Source organism: Leptodactylus fuscus, chromosome 3 (assembly GCF_031893055.1).
Source record: "Leptodactylus fuscus isolate aLepFus1 chromosome 3, aLepFus1.hap2, whole genome shotgun sequence".
NCBI lineage: Eukaryota > Metazoa > Chordata > Amphibia > Anura > Leptodactylidae > Leptodactylus > Leptodactylus fuscus.
Genome location: NC_134267.1, coordinates 202,924,056 through 202,943,199, shown reverse-complemented (window position 1 = coordinate 202,943,199; position 19,144 = coordinate 202,924,056). Strand labels below are relative to the sequence as shown.

At 42.8% G+C, this 19,144-nt stretch overlaps 1 protein-coding gene across 1 annotated transcript in view; it reads left to right on the top strand.

The window, feature by feature from the left end:
• IL20RB (interleukin 20 receptor subunit beta) overlaps window positions 1–7,803 on the top strand; it is a 33,571-nt gene extending 25,768 nt beyond the window's left edge. Inside the window, exons 5-7 of the mRNA XM_075266794.1 lie at window positions 964–1,114; window positions 3,195–3,340; window positions 7,663–7,803. Coding sequence (XP_075122895.1) covers window positions 964–1,114; window positions 3,195–3,340; window positions 7,663–7,803 — 438 coding nt within the window. The remainder of the gene's footprint in view (window positions 1–963; window positions 1,115–3,194; window positions 3,341–7,662) is intronic.
• The last annotated feature ends 11,341 nt before the right edge of the window (window positions 7,804–19,144 follow it).

Genomic DNA, 19,144 nt, shown 5'->3' with positions numbered 1-19,144 from the left:
CATGTGAATAAGGCCTTAGACTTATTTCTGATTTGTAGCCTCTGATTTGTAGTGGGGAACCAAATAGAACCTGCTGTAGATCTGCTGGACGCTCCCGTTGTAATTGGAAGTATATGCAGTATATTTTTTTTAAAAAAAATGCCACTGAATGGTTTAATATAGTATCAGAGTAACATGCACCAATATATTACATACACCCAATATAATACATACACCCTATTTACGCATAAAAAGTTCAGTATGTAGCGCCCTCTGCTGGCTGCATACTGTCTAACAACAGTCCAATATTACGTTCATCAAAAATAGGTTGTAGAAATGCATCTGATACCAGATGATAAACTAGAAATACACATATTATATCCATATGAAGAAGCAAATATTTCTAACAATAATGTGTATTAGTTTCTAATGTTGGATGAAATATCCTGTTTTCTGACTATACTGATATTTGACCATCTTTTTTTTGTTGTTGTTGTAATGTAGATTGAGAGCCCCATATAGGGATCACAATGTACATTTTTCCCTATCAGTATGTCTTTGGAATATGGGATGGAAATTCACACAAACACAGGGAGAACATACAAACTCCTTGCAGGTTTTGTCCTTGGCAGGATTGAAACCCAGGACTCCAGCACTGCAAGACTAACCACTGAGCCACCGTGTGGCTGCTAAGGACTAATTATACAAACTTGCAGATGTTACACTTGGTTGGATTCAAACCCAGGACGCCAATGTAGCAAGGCAACAGTGCTAACCACTAAGCCACCGTGCTGCCATTTTTGGCACCAACTTTTAACCTAATATATATGTGAGAAGACTCTAGATATCTAGATAATATAGAGGGGATGCCATAACTACAGTGACATAGATCTATACACGCAATACAATTTTTCATAAGGTAACATTTTTTTGCTGAATTTACTGTATAGGATTCTGTATTACAAAATATTATTATTTTTGCAGATGAAATGTAAGAAAACGAACAATTACAATACATACACTTTTCTGGAGCAGGCAGAGGCAGGCAAAGAGTATTGTGCGGATGTTATTGCACATGCACGGCCTATCAGTAAGAATAGCAGCAGAAGTGAGCCGGTCTGTGTCCAGGTTAAAGGTACAGTTCAAAGAACGTTATATATAATATTAATAAATGTTAGGTAGACTCAGAATTTAAGGTGTGACTTCACTTAACACCAATATCCCATTTTCTGGGTAAAACTGCACAAAATGCTGAGCTCCCAAGGCAGTACTGGCAATGTGCTTAAATAATACTGCTATACATTGTCTAAATAACACCAATTTTCAAAGAATACATAAGAATTACATACCCATAATAAGTCTGCAGACTCTTTATACCACCATATGAGGCATAGTTAATATTACCCTACAGAGGCTGCTTAGTAAGTCATGGACCGTATAAATACAACTGCCATCCAGAGCCCAAATGATAATACCATCTTGTAGAAATACTGTACAATGCCAGAACAATACAGACAGAGAGCATTTAGGAAATACTATTATATAATATTCAAATAAAACTGTCACATATAGCATAAATAAAATTATATTACTGTGCCCATATGGTGTAAAAATACTCAAACCATACTAAGCATAACATTGTAATATTTATAATATTACAATGTGTAATAATAACTTATAGTACCCAAATAATACTGTGCTACACAGCCCAAACAATGCCATGGTCTTACTACTATATTTAAATAACATGTGCAAACAATTGCCAAATAGTACTGCCATACAATATTAACTTAAGAAAATATTTGAGCAATACCATAAAGTGTCCAAATACACCCCTCATATGATACTTACATAATACTGTAAGGTACTGCTTAGGCTAGACACCAACCATCATCTGCATCATCAATATGTGTTAGGCGAGGGCAACCTCCTGCATTTCGAGGTCTTCCAGAATGACTCCTCCAGTAGACATGACTCTAAGTGACGCTAATATTATTTATATCTAGATTTGTCCTAGGTATGATGTTCCCTTCTCTGTATCAGTGCTTCTCTGTTCTCCAGCTCCATAGTACAACAATGGAGAGAGAGCCATAGTTCTCAGTGATGGTAGATGGTAAAGCTGAACAATCTGGGGGGAGAGGACGTGAGTTGGAAAACTGAGGAGGACAGTGAATACAGCTGTTAGTTGTAGCATTGCCAAACACCATTTTTCTGTCCAAATTAGCTAAAAATCTAAGACAAAGTGTTTACAAACTAATATATATGTCTTAACTAGCTGTACGCGCGACTTTGTCCGCAGCCCCCCTGACCCTGGCGTGAACCACGTGCAGCGCGGGCCATGGCCCCCCACATCCTTTTCCTTGCGGCCGCCGCAGGCCCCTCCTACAGGATGGTGGGTCGGGAGGCCACAGCCTCGCTGCTGCGCCTCGGCCCCCCTTTTCCCGCTACCCGCGCCCTGCCCTTACCCACCACCTGCTCCCCCGGCCCCCTGCCCCCATTTAGAAATTACAGTGACATCCTACATCTCCCCCTTCCCCCCAGAACCAGCCACCCATGACCACTGTGACTCTAAACCCCTCCCCCCCCCTCCCTTCCACATGTGCAATCCGGGCCGCCCCCTCTACTCACCTTCGGCCCTGTGGTCTCATTTTCCCCCCACCAGGCCCCCTCCCTAGCCTATTATTCCTTCCTGGCCAATATGTAGGTGTGTGTGAAATTTCTAAGAAATCCGTTCAGCCGTTTGGGTATGATTGAGTAACAAACATCCAAACACACAAACATCTAAACTCACAAACTTTCATATTTATAATATTAATAGGATATATGTCTGTAGCTCAGAATTATAATATGAGCACATGAGCGGTATTTACTTGTGAACCATACAGTGATATGGTGAAAGCATTATATAGTGTCCAAACAATCTGTTCATACTGAGCATAAATAATACTATCATACATTCTACAAAATACTACATCCCTGTATAATTCTCACATGATTAGACCTTTACTGTACATCAATAAAACAACAAAATGAATACCGCTCTAAAGAGCTGGAATAATACCGTCTTATCATTACGTTTCTGCTTTTGTGTGACAAATGTCCCAATCATAAAAAAGTCTCAATTCTTGTCTTGGCCTATATATTTGTAGGCTACCCCATATAAGAAAACAAAAGGGTGCATTAATAACTGTGACCTTGTTGTTGTGCTGTTTTAGATGGGGAAAGGTCTGGTGTGTTCATTGCGCTTCTTTCTGTATTTGTGGTGATTCTGGTCTTTGTGCCAATGGTTTTGGCAGTTTGGAAGTCTGCGACCACGATGCACTACTTCTGCTGTCCAGATGAGGATATTCCTGACGTATTGGTAAGAACATGGCATTTATATAGCACTACGGGTTTCTGGAACATGAAGTATCAAGTGTGTGACTAGTATTCAGGGTGCCAAAATATTTCTTTAAAACGGGCTGCAGTTCTCAGCTTTAAGCCAGTATGGAGTGTTCTATAAATGTCAGGCTACACTAACATTTGCAAAAAGTGAAAGCCACTGTTATAGACCAATGACTTAAAGGGGTGTCCCAAGAAGTAAACTGTGATGGGTTTTTAGAATCCCATTTTTAGCTAAACCCACGTTGAATAGCCTTAAGAGAGGTTATTTAATTCACAGCTGGCCAGAGACACACAGGCATGTGCAACCAGCCTTAAAGGGTATATACAGTCCTATGAAAAAGTTTGGGCACCCCTATTAATCTTAATCATTTTTAGTTCTAAATATTTTGGTATTTGCAGCAGCCATTTCAGTTTGATATATCTAATAACTGATGGACACAGTAATATTTCAGGATTGAAATGAGGTTTATTGTACTAACAGAAAATGTGCAATATGCATTAAACCAAAATTTGACCGGTGCAAAAGTATGGGCACCTCAACAGAAAAGTGACATTAATATTTAGTAGATCCTCCTTTTGCAAAGATAACAGCCTCTAGTCGCTTCCTGTAGCTTTTAATCAGTTCCTGGATCCTGGATAAAGGTATTTTGGACAAACAATTCAAGTTCAGTTAAGTTAGATGGTCGCCGAGCATGGACAGCCCGCTTCAAATCATCCCACAGATGTTCAATGATATTCAGGTCTGGGGACTGGGATGGCCATTCCAGAACATTGTAATTGTTCCTCTGCATGAATGCCTGTTGATTTGGAGCGGTGTTTTGGATCATTGTCTTGCTGAAATATCCATCCCCGGCGTAACTTCAACTTCGTCACTGATTCTTGAACATTATTCTCAAGAATCTGCTGATACTGAGTGGAATCCATGCGACCCTCAACTTTAACAAGATTCCCGATGCCGGCATTGGCCACACAGCCCCAAAGCATGATGGAACCTCCACCAAATTTTACAGTGGGTAGCATGTGTTTTTCTTGGAATGCTGTTTCTTTTTGGACGCCATGCATAACGCCTTTTTTTATAACCAAACAACTCAATTTTTGTTTCCAAAATGAAGCTGCCTTGTCCAAATGTGCTTTTTCATACCTCAGGCAACTCTATTTGTGGCGTACGTGCAGAAACGGCTTCTTTCTCATCACTCTCCCATACAGCTTCTATTTGTGCAAAGTGCGCTGTATAGTTGACCGATGCACAGTGACACCATCTGCAGCAAGATGATGCTGCAGCTCTTTGGAGGTGGTCTGTGGATTGTCCTTGACTGTTCTCACCATTCTTCTTCTCTGCCTTTCTGATATTTTTCTTGGCCTGCCACTTCTGGGCTTAACAAGAACTGTCCCTGTGGTCTTCCATTTCCTTACTATGTTCCTCACAGTGGAAACTGACAGGTTAAATCTCTGAGACAGCTTTTTGTATCCTTCCGCTGAACAACTATGTTGAACAATCTTTGTTTTCAGATCATTTGAGAGTTGTTTTGAGTAGCCCATGATGCCACTCTTCAGAGGAGATTCAAATAGTAGAACAACTTGCAATTGGCCACCTTAAATACCTTTTCTCATGATTGGATACACCTGGCTATGAAGTTCAAAGCTCACTGAGGTTACAAAACCAATTTTGTGCTTCAGTAAGTCAGTAAAAAGTAGTTAGGAGTATTCAAATCAATAAAATGATAAGGGTGCCCATACTTTTGCACCGGTCAAATTTTGGTTTAATGCATATTGCGCATTTTCTGTTAGTACAATAAACCTCATTTCAATCCTGAAATATTACTGTGTCCATCAGTTATTAGATATATCAGACTGAAATGGCTGCTGCAAACACCAAAATATTTAGAACTAAAAATGATTAAGATTAATAGGGGTGCCCAAACTTTTTCATAGGACTGTGTGTATATATATATATATATATATATATATATATATATATATATATATATATATATACAGCTGTACATAAGGTTGCAGTTCTACTTTTGTTATTTCCAGAGATATGACTTGTCTGGATTGGGATATTTATATACTTACATCTGCAGCTCCTCCTAATCCTGACTGTACTTTCTACTGATGTTCTCTCTGGAAATAATATAGGTACAACTATGTGTCACATGCAGTGGTGTAACTAGAAATGGCGGGGCCCCGTGACGAACTTTTGACATGCCCCCCCCCCTTCCTGACTGACACTAAAGACCTCGACCGACCAACGTCCGCCGCATTCCTGCGCGCTTTATTATGCCCCATAGTTGCCCCTACACACACCACTATGCCCCATAATGAACACTCATGAACAATTATTGTACTCTGGGGTCTTTTCAGACCCCAGAGTATAACAATTGGAGACCCTGAAGTAACCCACTTTTAAATGCGTATAGGTTTCTGTTTGAGGGGTCCCAAGCAGACGCCACAAACGGAAACCTGAACGCAGATGTGATAAATAGATAGATGATAGATAGATAGATAGATAGATAGATAGATAGATAGATAGATAGGAGACAGATAGTAGATAGGATCAATAGATATATAGATAGATGGGAGATAGATAGATATGTGCACACACTGGGTTGGTAGTACCAAGCTAATTGGCTAGTGACACATGAGGAGGTACCCCTATGAAAAATTGCTAAAACATAGCTTTTAATAGTCCAATGAAAATCTCCAAAAGTCGTTCCCCCCACAAATAAATAAAAGAAAATACAGAGGGTGGGGATTGTGTATTCTCACAATCTCCCAACCCTATGTTTAAGACAGGATGACAACTGAGGGGAGGGTAAGAGTATCTCTAGTTATTTCTGTGTTATTACCTATGAAATCACACTGGTGATATACTGACACCAGAACTCATAGGAGACCCCCACTCCGTTTCCCCTCTGACACTCAATAAAGAACCTATGCAGTCCTAACCTATATGGCAATGGTCGGTCAGGTGTTTAGTGGTGATAGCAGGGATACGTTGTAATCCCAATCATCATTTGTGGGTAGTATCCAACAAAAATTCTGTACCACCTCTAGCCTTTGAAACCCCCCACTGCGAGCTTCATATTAAAGACCCTCCAATCAATTGAAGGGGGCTCTCTATTGCTGGGGGAATTATGATCGGGCTGCATAGATTCAGTAAAACAAGCCCCGGCACTGGTCACAGCCAGGGGCTTTACACTGGATATTACGGTCTATCCCTCTACGCGTTTCATCTATGACTCCTCAGGAGAGTGATATCTATATTTCAATAGAGCGTCAAAAATAATAAATTGCGGTTAAAACCACAAAGACTGCAGCCCTGCCATATAGGTTAGGACTGCATAGGTTCTTTATTGAGTGTCAGAGGGGAAACGGAGTGGGGGTCTCATATGAGTTCTGGTGTCAGTATATCGCCAGTGTGATTTCATAGGTAATAACACAGAAATAACTAGAGATACTCTTACCCTCCCCTCAGTTGTCATCCTGTCTTAAACATAGGGTTGGGAGATTGTGAGAATACACAATCCCCACCCTCTGTATTTTCTTTTATTTATTTGTGGGGGGAACGACTTTTGGAGATTTTAATTGGACTATTAAAAGCTATGTTTTAGCAATTTTTCATAGGGGTACCTCCTCATGTGTCACGAGATAGATAGATACACAGACATTGATATGCTTTATATGCTTACACATATACACATCTACTCACACACATACAGTCATATACAACATATACACACACCTATCTACACACATACAGGACTCACATAGTATATAAGACACATAATGTAAACACATATACACATCTATACATATTTTATCCAAAAATATACTTACATGTGGCTGTGCAGTCTAGCAGTGACGAGAGCAGATACATCGCACAGGATGCACCCCTCACACTGAGATACTGAGGAGGGGGAGGGGCGGAACAGGAAGCTGCTGTGTGCGGAAGCTTTTACAAGAAGCATCTGCAGCCCTGCATCTACTGCCGATCTTCTAGTTATGGTAGGGAAGGTATAGGGACCTTGAAGGTGTGGGGATATTTAGGAGCCTATTAAGGAAAAAAAAAAAACGTGCAGGGGTAACGGCTGTCGCTGGGCCCTGTGGCAGCTACTACCACTGTAACCACGGTAGTTACACCACAGTCACATGAAACATATGAATCTCCTCTTCCATATGATACCAGAATCAAGTTTCTCCATTTTATATTGTCAAAAAGCAATTTTTTCAGGGAAAGGTGGCTCTATTGGATTATCTAGCAGTATGATAGTGAATGTTTTCTGTTTTTCTCTTCAGAAAGAACCCTATACGGATAGAAGAATGCTTAAACACCATTACTCAAGTAAGAATAATACTGAAGAAATCGACAGTGTTGAGCTTCATGAACTTATGCTCCAAGAAAATAGTGATATCACAGTAAAAATCCAAAGGCTTTGATGTAGTATATAATATTCATGGCTGTGAAATCCAGGTAGTCAATGGCTAACACCTGTACGGTGTGGGGTCTCCATTATCATTCATGTGTGGAACCAGTCAGTCACCTCTTTGTTGGGCTATGGCGCGTATCATAGGTTGCAGGCCAATACATCCAAGTAGAAGAAGTGGAACAACACATGCAAGACAAGACAATCTGCATGTTATTGCCATAAACTAAATGCAGGCAGATGGGACAAACTTTCACGGCGTCTTTGGCTGGAAATGACGCACCTTAAGAAAATGCCAAGGAAGGCCGAGCAGGCACATACGAAAGGAAGTGCACACCCAAAGAGTAAAGCGACATAAATGTTATCGTTCACATATACAAAAAAGATGTATGCTTATAGAAGAGCTGTCACCACCTCTACCAACTCCAATTCATTGCATCTTTCAATAGGCGCCACTCCATAGATTCTGGCGCACTTGGAATTTTTTCTACATCCAATGACTTACAGGTGATGTCTTCTCCAGTTGGCTGCTTCTTCTACCCTTCTTGCTTTTATACCAATACTTCCCAGTACAACTCCAAACATGATGCTCCCCATGGGGGAGGGGGGGGGGGGGGGTCAGAAGGGGAAATGTGGGTAGGTTGGTAGGTGTGTGTGGCTGCCACACATGACGCCGAGGGCAGCGCCAATGCTTACTCTGGGCTTTGTGTATTTGTCATTTAGGTTTTTACTTATTACTGTTTTTGTATCGTTCCTAAATAATACAGCTGGGGGATTCACCAGGAAGGGGAGGATGTGGGGTCCATACAGTATTTTGTAATGTTGCCTTCACTCCTTGGAGTAGACCCTGAGCTTATTTCTAATGTTTGTCAAAAAGTTTTACTTTAATTTGTTTGCAGACCCCAAATATTCTTATTTGAATTGTTTTGTGTGAAGAACCGCAACATCTAGAATAACAATGTACAGTAATATCTAATACCTCATATTTATATTTTATATATAACTTACATGATAACTATATGCTGAAGATGTCACATTAGTCAAATAAAGATGGAATATTAGAATGTGAGTTGTGTTTCTGGTGTTCTTACTTACTTTTGTAAGTTGATGTATTCTCCTGGCTTTGTAAGGCCCGGTTCACATCTGCGCTTGGTATTCCGTTCGGGGAGTCCACTTGGGGACTCCCTGAACAGACACCTATACGCATTTTTTTTTCAAGATGGCGCTGTGTAAGAGGCCACAAAAAACTGACCACGGGCATGTGCAGTTGGTTCTGCCCGAGGCCCGATGGAAGAGCCAACTGTGCATGCGAAAGTTTGAAACCCAGGACGGAAGAAGACGCGGAGAGAGTCTTTCTAGACGAAGATAGACGTCGCTGGACATTTCTCTCGCAGCATTGTTGACGCCTCCAGTGCTGTTTGAGCGCTGGGGACCGCCCTGAGTGCTTCGAGAGAACTATTTGCATACAGAAGAAAACCGGGATTTATACCGAATGGCAGCTCGGAGAAGACTTCTAAAAGTAGAAGAAGAATAGCTTTTGTTAAGGCTATTCCTACGTGTTAGGGAGAAAAAATGGGATTCCAACAATTATATCCCTTTAATACTATCTAAGGCTGGGGTCTCACGTAACTAGCTGTAGCATTTTTTCCGCAGTGTTTTTCACAGAAAGTCTGTAGAGTTTTCCTCTGCGGACTTTCTGCCCCTATTATTCCTATAGGGAAACCGCCAGCGTTTCCATAGGTATAATTGACATGTTGCAATTTAGAAAATCGCAACAGTTTTTGAAATCACAGCATTTCCGCTACAGATATATTTTATGCAATGTGTTGAAGGGACTAGTCAGAATCCCATCCACTTTGCAGGTGCTGTTAAACGCAACATTTTTTGCTGTTGTGTTTCCGCATTGCTGCGTATTCGCAACCTGGGGCCTTAAACACTTTTTGGCAGTATATGTGGCTCATAAGCCATGTCGGTGCAGACTATTGAAAAGAGGCTGTCGCTAAATGTAATAAATTATGAGCCAGAAATTGCACCAAAATTTTGTTAGAAACTAAGCCAACTAATAATAGTATAAAGATAATCAGTCTACATGTTACAGTTTCTAAAAGATAGACAGTCTTAGTTTATCTGCCCTGGAGATTTTATATATACTTTACAATATATTGACTAGAGATGAGTGAATAGTGAAATGTTCGAAGTTTGATTCAAGTAGCCGCTCAATACTCGACTGTTCGATCGAACATCGAACCCCATTATAGTGGGGAATAAATACTTGTTTAGGGGGAAACCACCATTCGACTCAGGAGGGTCACTAAGTCCACTATGACACCCCAGGAAATGATGCCAACACCCTGGAATGCAACTGGGACAGCAAGGGAAGCATGTCTGGGGGCATCTAACATGCCCAAGTCACTGTATTACATCGGGATCCCTGTCAGCTTGCGATATTCGGGAGCTGACTTTTTCCCATAGGAATGCATTGACCAGTGTTGATTGGCCGAATGCCATACAGAGTACAGCATTCGGCCAATCAACGCTGGTTCTGCCGGAAGCTCGTCTGTGAGGAGGTGGAGTCTAAGATCGGACCAGAATGCAGACTGCTGTGGACCGATCTTAGACTCCTCCTCCTCCGGCAGAACCAGCGTTGATTGGCTGAATGCTGTACTCTGTATGGCATTTGGCCAATCAATGCTGGTCAATGCATTCCTATGCCGAGATGTAGCAGTGCTGGCCGTGTGCTCAGCTCGGCTACACCGGAGATGCAGCCAAGCTGAAAGCTTTGCTGCATCAGAGATGTGCTGAATCCTGCTGCACACTCAGCTCTGCTGAGATACAGCAGAGCTGAGTGTGCAGCAGGGTTCAGCACATCTCTACTGCAGCAGAGCTTAGTGTGCAGCAGGGTTCAGCGCACACTCAGCTCTGCTATATCTCTGATGCAGCAGAGCTGAGTGTGCAGCAGAGTTCACATCTCTGGTGTAGCAGTGCTGGCCGTGCGCTCAGCTCAGCTGCATCTCCGGTGTAGCTGAGCTGAGCGCACGGTCAGCACTGCTACATCTGGGCATAGGAATGCTTTGACCAGCGTTGATTGGCTAAATGCCATACAGAGTACAGCATTCGGCCAATTAATGCTGGTTTTGCCGGAGGCTCGTCTGTGAGGAGGCGGAGTCTAAGATCGGTCCACAGCAGTCGTCATTCTGGTCCGATCTTAGACTCCGCCTCCTCACAGTTGAGCCTCCGGCAGAACCAGCGTTGATTGGCTGAATGCTGTACTCTGTATGGCATTCGGCCAATCAACACTGGTCAATGCATTCCTATGGGAAAAAGTAAGCTCGCGCATATCGCAAGCTGACAGGGATCCTGACCAGATAGAGCCCAAAAGAGCTGGGTGAGTGACATTCCCACCTAAATAAAGGTAATATCTAGCTAACCCTGCCTGTAGATCTATCCCTGTCTCACAGTCACATAGTTCACAGTCTCATATGAACCGGATATTAAATCCACTATTTGTATAAATTGGAGGTCACCTGATTTCAGCAGCCAATTACTTTTTCCGATTTTTTTCGATGCCTCCGTTATCGTAGTTCCTGTCCCACCTCCGCTGCGAAGTTCTTGGGGAAAAAAAGCACCAGGGAAGGTGGGAGGGGAATCAAATTTTTAGTGAGTTTGCCACCTGGTGTTTGACTGGAATCGAACATCTCGAACAGCCTGATATCCGAACATGTACTCGATGGAACGCTGTTCGCTCATCTCTAATATTGACACGGAGGTATCATGTTGTATTACATTAATGCAGCCACGTGTGGAGCAGGAATGACTTGTAAGTCTCCGTGCTGCCTATGTAGGCAAACACTCTCCCTGATGTGGACGAGTGCCCCCATACCCTGCAGCCACGTGGGCATTGTTTGCTACTTATTAAAGTTGTCACTAGAGGGCAGCATAGGACTATCTTCTGCATTGCAATCCTACAACATCCCTGCAAACCAGTTAGAATACTGTTGGAATAAAGGCAATCCATAGGAAGATATTTACCCTGACTTGTCATGGGCCTGTCTCTGAAAGAGAAGTCGTGCTGTTACTCTTATAGGGATCCTTTCTGGTATTTGGTCTAGTTAACTACCTGATTTTTATCGGAAAATCATCAGAGTGTTAGGGGTCAGTGAGCGAGTCGTATGGAGGGGTGATGTGGCTATGTAGTAGAGGCTAAAGGGGATTGTATGTGCTGAGGATATGTAGGACATTCAGTGCAACAGGTCTGTGGGAACCTGGAAAAGACCTCAGGCAACCATGATGTTTGTTTGGGATGAACAATAGCTGCTCAGGATGCCTGTGCAGGTGTGGCGGCACCTCTGGAATTGGAGGCAGGCGTGCCAGCATTTTTTTTTTTTGTGGGAGACAAGGAGGGTATATTCAGACATTGTGGTCGGGTGGAGTTAAAGATCACGTTCCACATCTGAAAAAGTTACCCAAATTTTTTTCAATTTTTACAAGTAAGACTTGCTGGATGCATGTACAGTATATATATATATATATATATATATATATATATATATATACACTCACCGGCCACTTTATTAGGTACACCTGTCCAACTGCTCGTTAACACTTAATTTCTAATCAGCCAATCGCATGGCGGCAACTCAGTGCATTTAGGCATGTAGACATGGTCAAGACAATCTCCTGCAGTTCAAACCGAGCATCAGTATGGGGAAGAAAGGTGATTTGAGTGCTTTTGAACGTGGCATGGTTGTTGGTGCCAGAAGGGCTGGTCTGAGTATTTCAGAAACTGCTGATCTACTGGGATTTTCACGCACAACCATCTCTAGGGTTTACAGAGAATGGTCCGAAAAAGAAAAAACATCCAGTGAGCGGCAGTTCTGTGGGCGGAAATGCGTTGTTGATGCCAGAGGTCAGAGGAGAATGGTTCGAGCTGATAGAAAGGCAACAGTGACTCAAATAGCCACCCGTTACAACCAAGGTAGCCAGAAGAGCATCTCTGAACGCATAGTACGTCGAACTTTGAGGCAGATGGGCTACAGCAGCAGAAGACCACACCGGGTGCCACTCCTTTCAGCTAAGAACAGGAAACTGAGGCTACAATTTGCACAAGCTCATCGAAATTGGACAATTGAAGATTGGAAAAACGTTGCCTGGTCTGATGAGTCTCGATTTCTGCTGCGACATTCGGATGGTAGGGTCAGAATTTGGCGTCAACAACATGAAAGCATGGATCCATCCTGCCTTGTATCAACGGTTCAGGCTGGTGGTGGTGGTGTCATGGTGTGGGGAATATTTTCTTGGCACTCTTTGGGCCCCTTGGTACCAATTGAGCATCGTTGCAACGCCAAAGCCTACCTGAGTATTGTTGCTGACCATGTCCATCCCTTTATGACCACAATGTACCCAACATCTGATGGCTACTTTCAGCAGGATAATGCGCCATGTCATAAAGCTGGAATCATCTCAGACTGGTTTCTTGAACATGACAATGAGTTCACTGTACTCCAATGGCCTCCACAGTCACCAGATCTCAATCCAATAGAGCATCTTTGGGATGAGGTGGAACGGGAGATTCGCATCATGGATGTGCAGCCGACAAATCTGCGGCAACTGTGTGATGCCATCATGTCAATATGGACCAAAATCTCTGAGGAATGCTTCCAGCACCTTGTTGAATCTATGCCACGAAGAATTGAGGCAGTTCTGAAGGAAAAAGGGGGTCCAACCCGTTACTAGCATGGTGTACCTAATAAAGTGGCCGGTGAGTGTATATATACCCAGTAGAAATTAGGTGACTAGAATATTAACCCTATCAAAGAAACACACTAAACCATCAAGTACGTGGTATATGTGGGAAGGCCACAGCTTTATTTATTTAGTAAACATTGTAAATCAAAATAAACCAAAATTAGACCAACCATGCCCAATCTTCAAATCCGAATCACTTTAACCTGAATGCCCTGCTCTATCAGCAGGCATGTAGTACTTTCTGTCAGCTTCCTGGGCATGATAACCCGCCATGCTGTGACAACAAAATCCTACAAAAGAAAATAACCAAGACAAACAAAAAACGGGTCACATACCAAACCAGAAGGGCAGGGTGGGTGGGTGTTCCTCTCACCAGCCTAGGCTAAGCAGAAGGTTAGCACCCACCTACGTGCCCCTTTCTTAAATAGACCCTTAAAACAACTCCTCCCCTACCTTTCATTAATTCGTCACCTTTTCAAAATATTTACAAACAGCTTCAAAACCCAGCCAGCAAGTCCAGAGCCCTTACCCTATACGGTTCAGGGCATACCAAACACATTTGAAGAGTCAGATGGAAGAACGATTAAGGTCCTAAAATTTGTCAAATTGAGATGATGGCGCCCTGTAGTGTATGACGCTTGAACCTATAGGCTGCCAGTTAAAAGTTGGAAAAGCAATGAAAGTCCATGTTTGTATTAGGCTTCCATATACAGCGTAAAGGAGCCTTCACATGGAGAAAACACCCCGCTCATTCTGAATGTAAACTCGTTCAGAATGAGCGGCGTTAAAACAGGTCCCATTGATTTCTAAGGGTGCTGCTCATGCCGAGCCGTACACGCGAGCACTTCCCATTCACTTCAATGGGAGCGCTCGTAGTGAAAAAAGCAGCCCATTCATTTCAATGGGGAGCGCTCGTATGCCGGCTTTCCATTGAAATGAATGGGAACAGCTTCATACGCCCTGATTCTGAACGTGTTTTAACATTCAGAATCAGGCAGCGTATCAGTTGTGTGAACTTACCCTAAGATGAAAAAGCGATCAGAGTGCTGCGAAACAGAACGAAGGACTAATGAAGTACCGCACTTCCTACAATGGTCCTTGGACAACAAGTCCTGTTCTGGCAAAAAAGAGAACAAACTACAAGAGGAAGAAAGTCAGCTGCATGCACAGGCACAAGCTTGGGGCAAAATTACGATTACTTTTTGCCCATTAGCAAAGCCAAATATGCTGATTTGCAAGTTTTGAAGAGATTCTGTGGTCAGGCTACACAGGACTTCTTCAGCAAACTTCCCTCTGGTGACAAGGTTAAGGACAGAAGTTCTGAGGATGAAGCCTAGAAACTTTAAAAACAACATTTTTGAATGTTTTGTGACAATATATAAAAGTTTCAGCAATAAATTTTGATAAGAAGTAGAGTTATAAGTCTTCAAATATTAAAACTGACTTTACTTAAAATTTACGTGTTTGGACTTTGATCGTTCTTCCATTCATTTACCATGTTAGTACCCAAATACATCTCAATATACTCTAAATGTCCATCACCCCAACAGCAACGATATATACTCTACATAAGGCTGGATACGGTAGCAGAAAATTCCCATTCATTAAAACAGAACTTTAAGACAGACAGATAAGTTTTAGAATACGTTTTAACTAGATCGGTGTCTGGGGGTGGGACCCACAGAGTCAATGGGCCTGGGGCAGCCATCATCTATCCCCCGCAGCTATGCCACTTGGTATAATGGAAGCAGAAAATCATCAGAGGAAAATTCTGTACATTTTCTGTGAAAAGCAATGTGGAAAACCCTGCGATGTGTTGCTGTGGTGGTTTTTCCAGTAGCACTTCTTTTTTGCTGCAGTCCGTAATGTGGGGCCTTAGCCTGAAAAACACACATGTGTGAATTTAGCTGTAACTTCAGATATAGAACAATATATTGAGATCAGATAATGACATCATGGTTTATATAGTCATTATTCCAGAAATACCCCAATACTGCACATATAAATAAACCCGCATATTTTTATTGGGGCTCATACAATGGGTCATACTATTCCCATAGGGCGGAGTCTCTGACAGTGTTTTTTTTTTACACATTTCACTTTTAGTCAGGGTCGGACTGGGATGTCTAGGGCCCACCAGTGGAATTGTTTCTAGGGGCCCACCGCCAGGACCCTGCAGATCAGCGGTACCGAGACAGGGCGGTTAAAGGTAATAACATGTTGGGAGTCATGCTACTCACGCACTATACCATGCGCACTACATATACCTACTGCTACAGCCTGTATGGCAAGTGAACAGCATGGCTCCTAGAAATGTTACCATTACCCGTAGCTGAAGTGTCCTGGAAAAGCTGATCTGCAGAGGTCCAGGCTGATGTATCATTGCAGATGTAATATTGATGGCCTATCCTAAGGACAGACCATCAATATTAGAAAGATGGATACATCCTTTAAAGTGGTGTCCAGGAATTGGAGCAACTCATGTGGTGGGAGGGAGGTGTAAAATAAAAAAAACAAATAAATAAAAAAAGAATACTCACCTGTCCTTAGCGGTTAAACGGTTTTGCGGCGGAGAGCATAAAACGCACACCGCCGCACCCGGTCTGACAGCTTTCTGTCTTCTACATGCAGAAGACGGAAAGCTGAGAACGGACTGCCGAACACTAGTGTGAACCTAGCGTCAGCCTAAAGCCCCATGTAGCAAGACAAAGCAAAAAGCGCTGCGGGAAAAACCCCGGCGGCAACACATCAGTTTTTCCTGCAGTGCTTATTGCAGAAACTCCACAGAGGTTTCCTCTGAGGACTTTGTTTCCTTTAGGGTAAGTTCACGCAGGGATTTTTGGTCAGGATTTTGAGGCCGTATCTGCCTCAAAATCCTGACCAAAAAGATGGCTCCCATTGAAATCAATGTTTGTTTTGGTACCGTGTTAGCCAGTGGTTATAAAATATAAAAAACAAAAAAAACTTTGCAAGTCCTCAGTAGGTGATACCTTTTTTAATGGCTAACTCATAATGATGACAGAATATGACGTTTCGAAGCTTTCCTCTGAGTTTCTTCTTCAGATATAACTAAAAAACACTCTGTAGAGGCTGCATATTTATGACTGGACACAGGGCTAGAATTACAGGAGGGAGGGGGGAAGAGGCTTATTACTATATACTTATAACAACAAACAATCAATTGCCAGATCCCCCAGTTCTTATCTTAATGGCTGTCTTAATGATGTGTATAAAAAGACATAAACCCACGTGAGATGTTCATCCCATTGTCCAACGTCTGGAATAGGGTCATGGCCTTGTACTCATAAATCAGTCGCTGTTTCCTTGATTTAAAGTTCCCTTTTAAGATCAAGATTTTCATGTCATTGATGATGCTGTGGTGTTCCTGGCAAAAATGATTTGGCACGGGAAGATCAGTTCTCTGTTGTTTGATTGTATGGCGATGTGAATTAATTCTCATTCTGAGTTTCTGACCAGTCTCTCCAACATACAGATTTTCAGTGGAACATTTGGTGCAAATGATCAAATACACCACATTAGGTGTGTTACAGGTGAACGTACCTGGGATTTTATATTCCCTGTTAGAGTTTGGGATCTCTATCCTGTCAGTGGTCAGTATGTGGAGGCAGGTTTTGCACCTCTTCTGTCCACATGGAAATGTTCCTTTGTTAGTTGGAGGTGACAGTGAGCTGCTAATAATCATATTCCTGAGGTTTGGTGGCTGTCTGTAGCATAGGAGAGGGGGGTCAGAAAATATGGATTTTAGACGATTGTCTTTTTGCAGTAGTGGATGTAATTTGCGTGTGATTCCTCTCAGCGTCTCCAGGTGGGGGTTGTATGTGACAACCAGGGGTACCCGAGTGTTCTCCTGTTTGGTATTGTATTTTAATAACTCCGATCTTGGTATCCTGGTGGCTCTGGTGATTTGGTTATCAACTGTTCTTGGATGGTAACCCTGCCTCAAGAATGTGTTTTTGAGGCCCCCAAGGTATTCGTCCCTATCTGCAGGGTTTGAACATATGCGATGGTATCTGATGGCCTGGCTGTATACAATGGAGTTCTTTATGTGTTTAGGATGAAAACTATCCCATCTTAGGTACGTAGGGCGGTCAATTGGTTTCCGATACAGCGATGTCTCAATTTTGTTGTCCTGTATCTTGATGACTGCATCCAGGAAGTTTATTTCGGAGGAGTGATTGAGCGTCAGGTTGATGGTGGGATGGAACTGGTTGAACAGACAGCTGAATGACACGCACTACTACTCCAAGTTGGATTCAGACCCCACAGTGGAGTACTCCAAAAAACTAAAAAAGGTTATCTCCGGCCTATCTGATGGAGCAATAAGCCTAAGCAGCCTCATACCAGCAAGCCCTAGGACAGGGACTTTTTATATGCTTCCAAAACTGCACAAACCTGGGAACCCAGGGAGACCGATCATCTCATGTGTGGGGACGCTCACTGAACAAATCTCTGGATGGGTGGAGGGCACTCTGAAACCCCTAGTGAAGGATACAGCCAGCTACCTACAGGATACTACAGACCTATTAAACAAACTATCCACTATAGGTCCCCTTCCAGATGGAACCATCCTGGCCACCATGGATGTAGAATCCCTGTACTCCAACATCCCACACCAGGACGGTATAAATGCCTGCCAGTTTTTCATGGAAAAGCGAGGTATGAACGCTGAATCGGTGGTGAAACTGACAAAATTCATCCTCACTCACAATTACTTCTCCTTTGGTGACTGCATCTATTTACAACGGACCGGCACCGCAATGGGGAGCAAAATGGCGCCACAGTACGCTAATCTCTTCATGGCCAAGCTGGAGAGTGACTTCCTCTCCACCTGCACCATTAGGCCTCGGACCTACTATCGCTTCATTGATGATATCCTAATCATTTGGACCGGGTCTGAGGAACAGCTGAAAACCTTCCATGAACAGTTCAACCAGTTCCATCCCACCATCAACCTGACGCTCAATCACTCCTTCTCCGAAATAAACTTCCTGGATGCAGTCATCAAGATACAGGACAACAAAATTGAGACATCGCTGTATCGGAAACCAATTGACCGCCCTACGTACCTAAGATGGGATAGTTTTCATCCTAAACACATAAAGAACTCCATTGTATACAGCCAGGCCATCAGATACCATCGCATATGTTCAAACCCTGCAGATAGGGACGAACACCTTGGGGGCCTCAAAAACACATTCTTGAGGCAGGGTTACCATCCAAGAACAGTTGATAACCAAATCACCAGAGCCACCAGGATACCAAGATCGGAGTTATTAAAATACAATACCAAACAGGAGAACACTCGGGTACCCCTGGTTGTCACATACAACCCACACCTGGAGACGCTGAGAGGAATCACACGCAAATTACATCCACTACTGCAAAAAGACAACCGTCTAAAATCCATATTTTCTGACCCCCCTCTCCTATGCTACAGACAGCCACCAAACCTCAGGAATATGATTATTAGCAGCTCACTGTCACCTCCAACTAACAAAGGAACATTCCCATGTGGACAGAAGAGGTGCAAAACCTGCCCCCACATACTGACCACTGACAGGATAGAGATCCCAAACTCTAACAGGGAA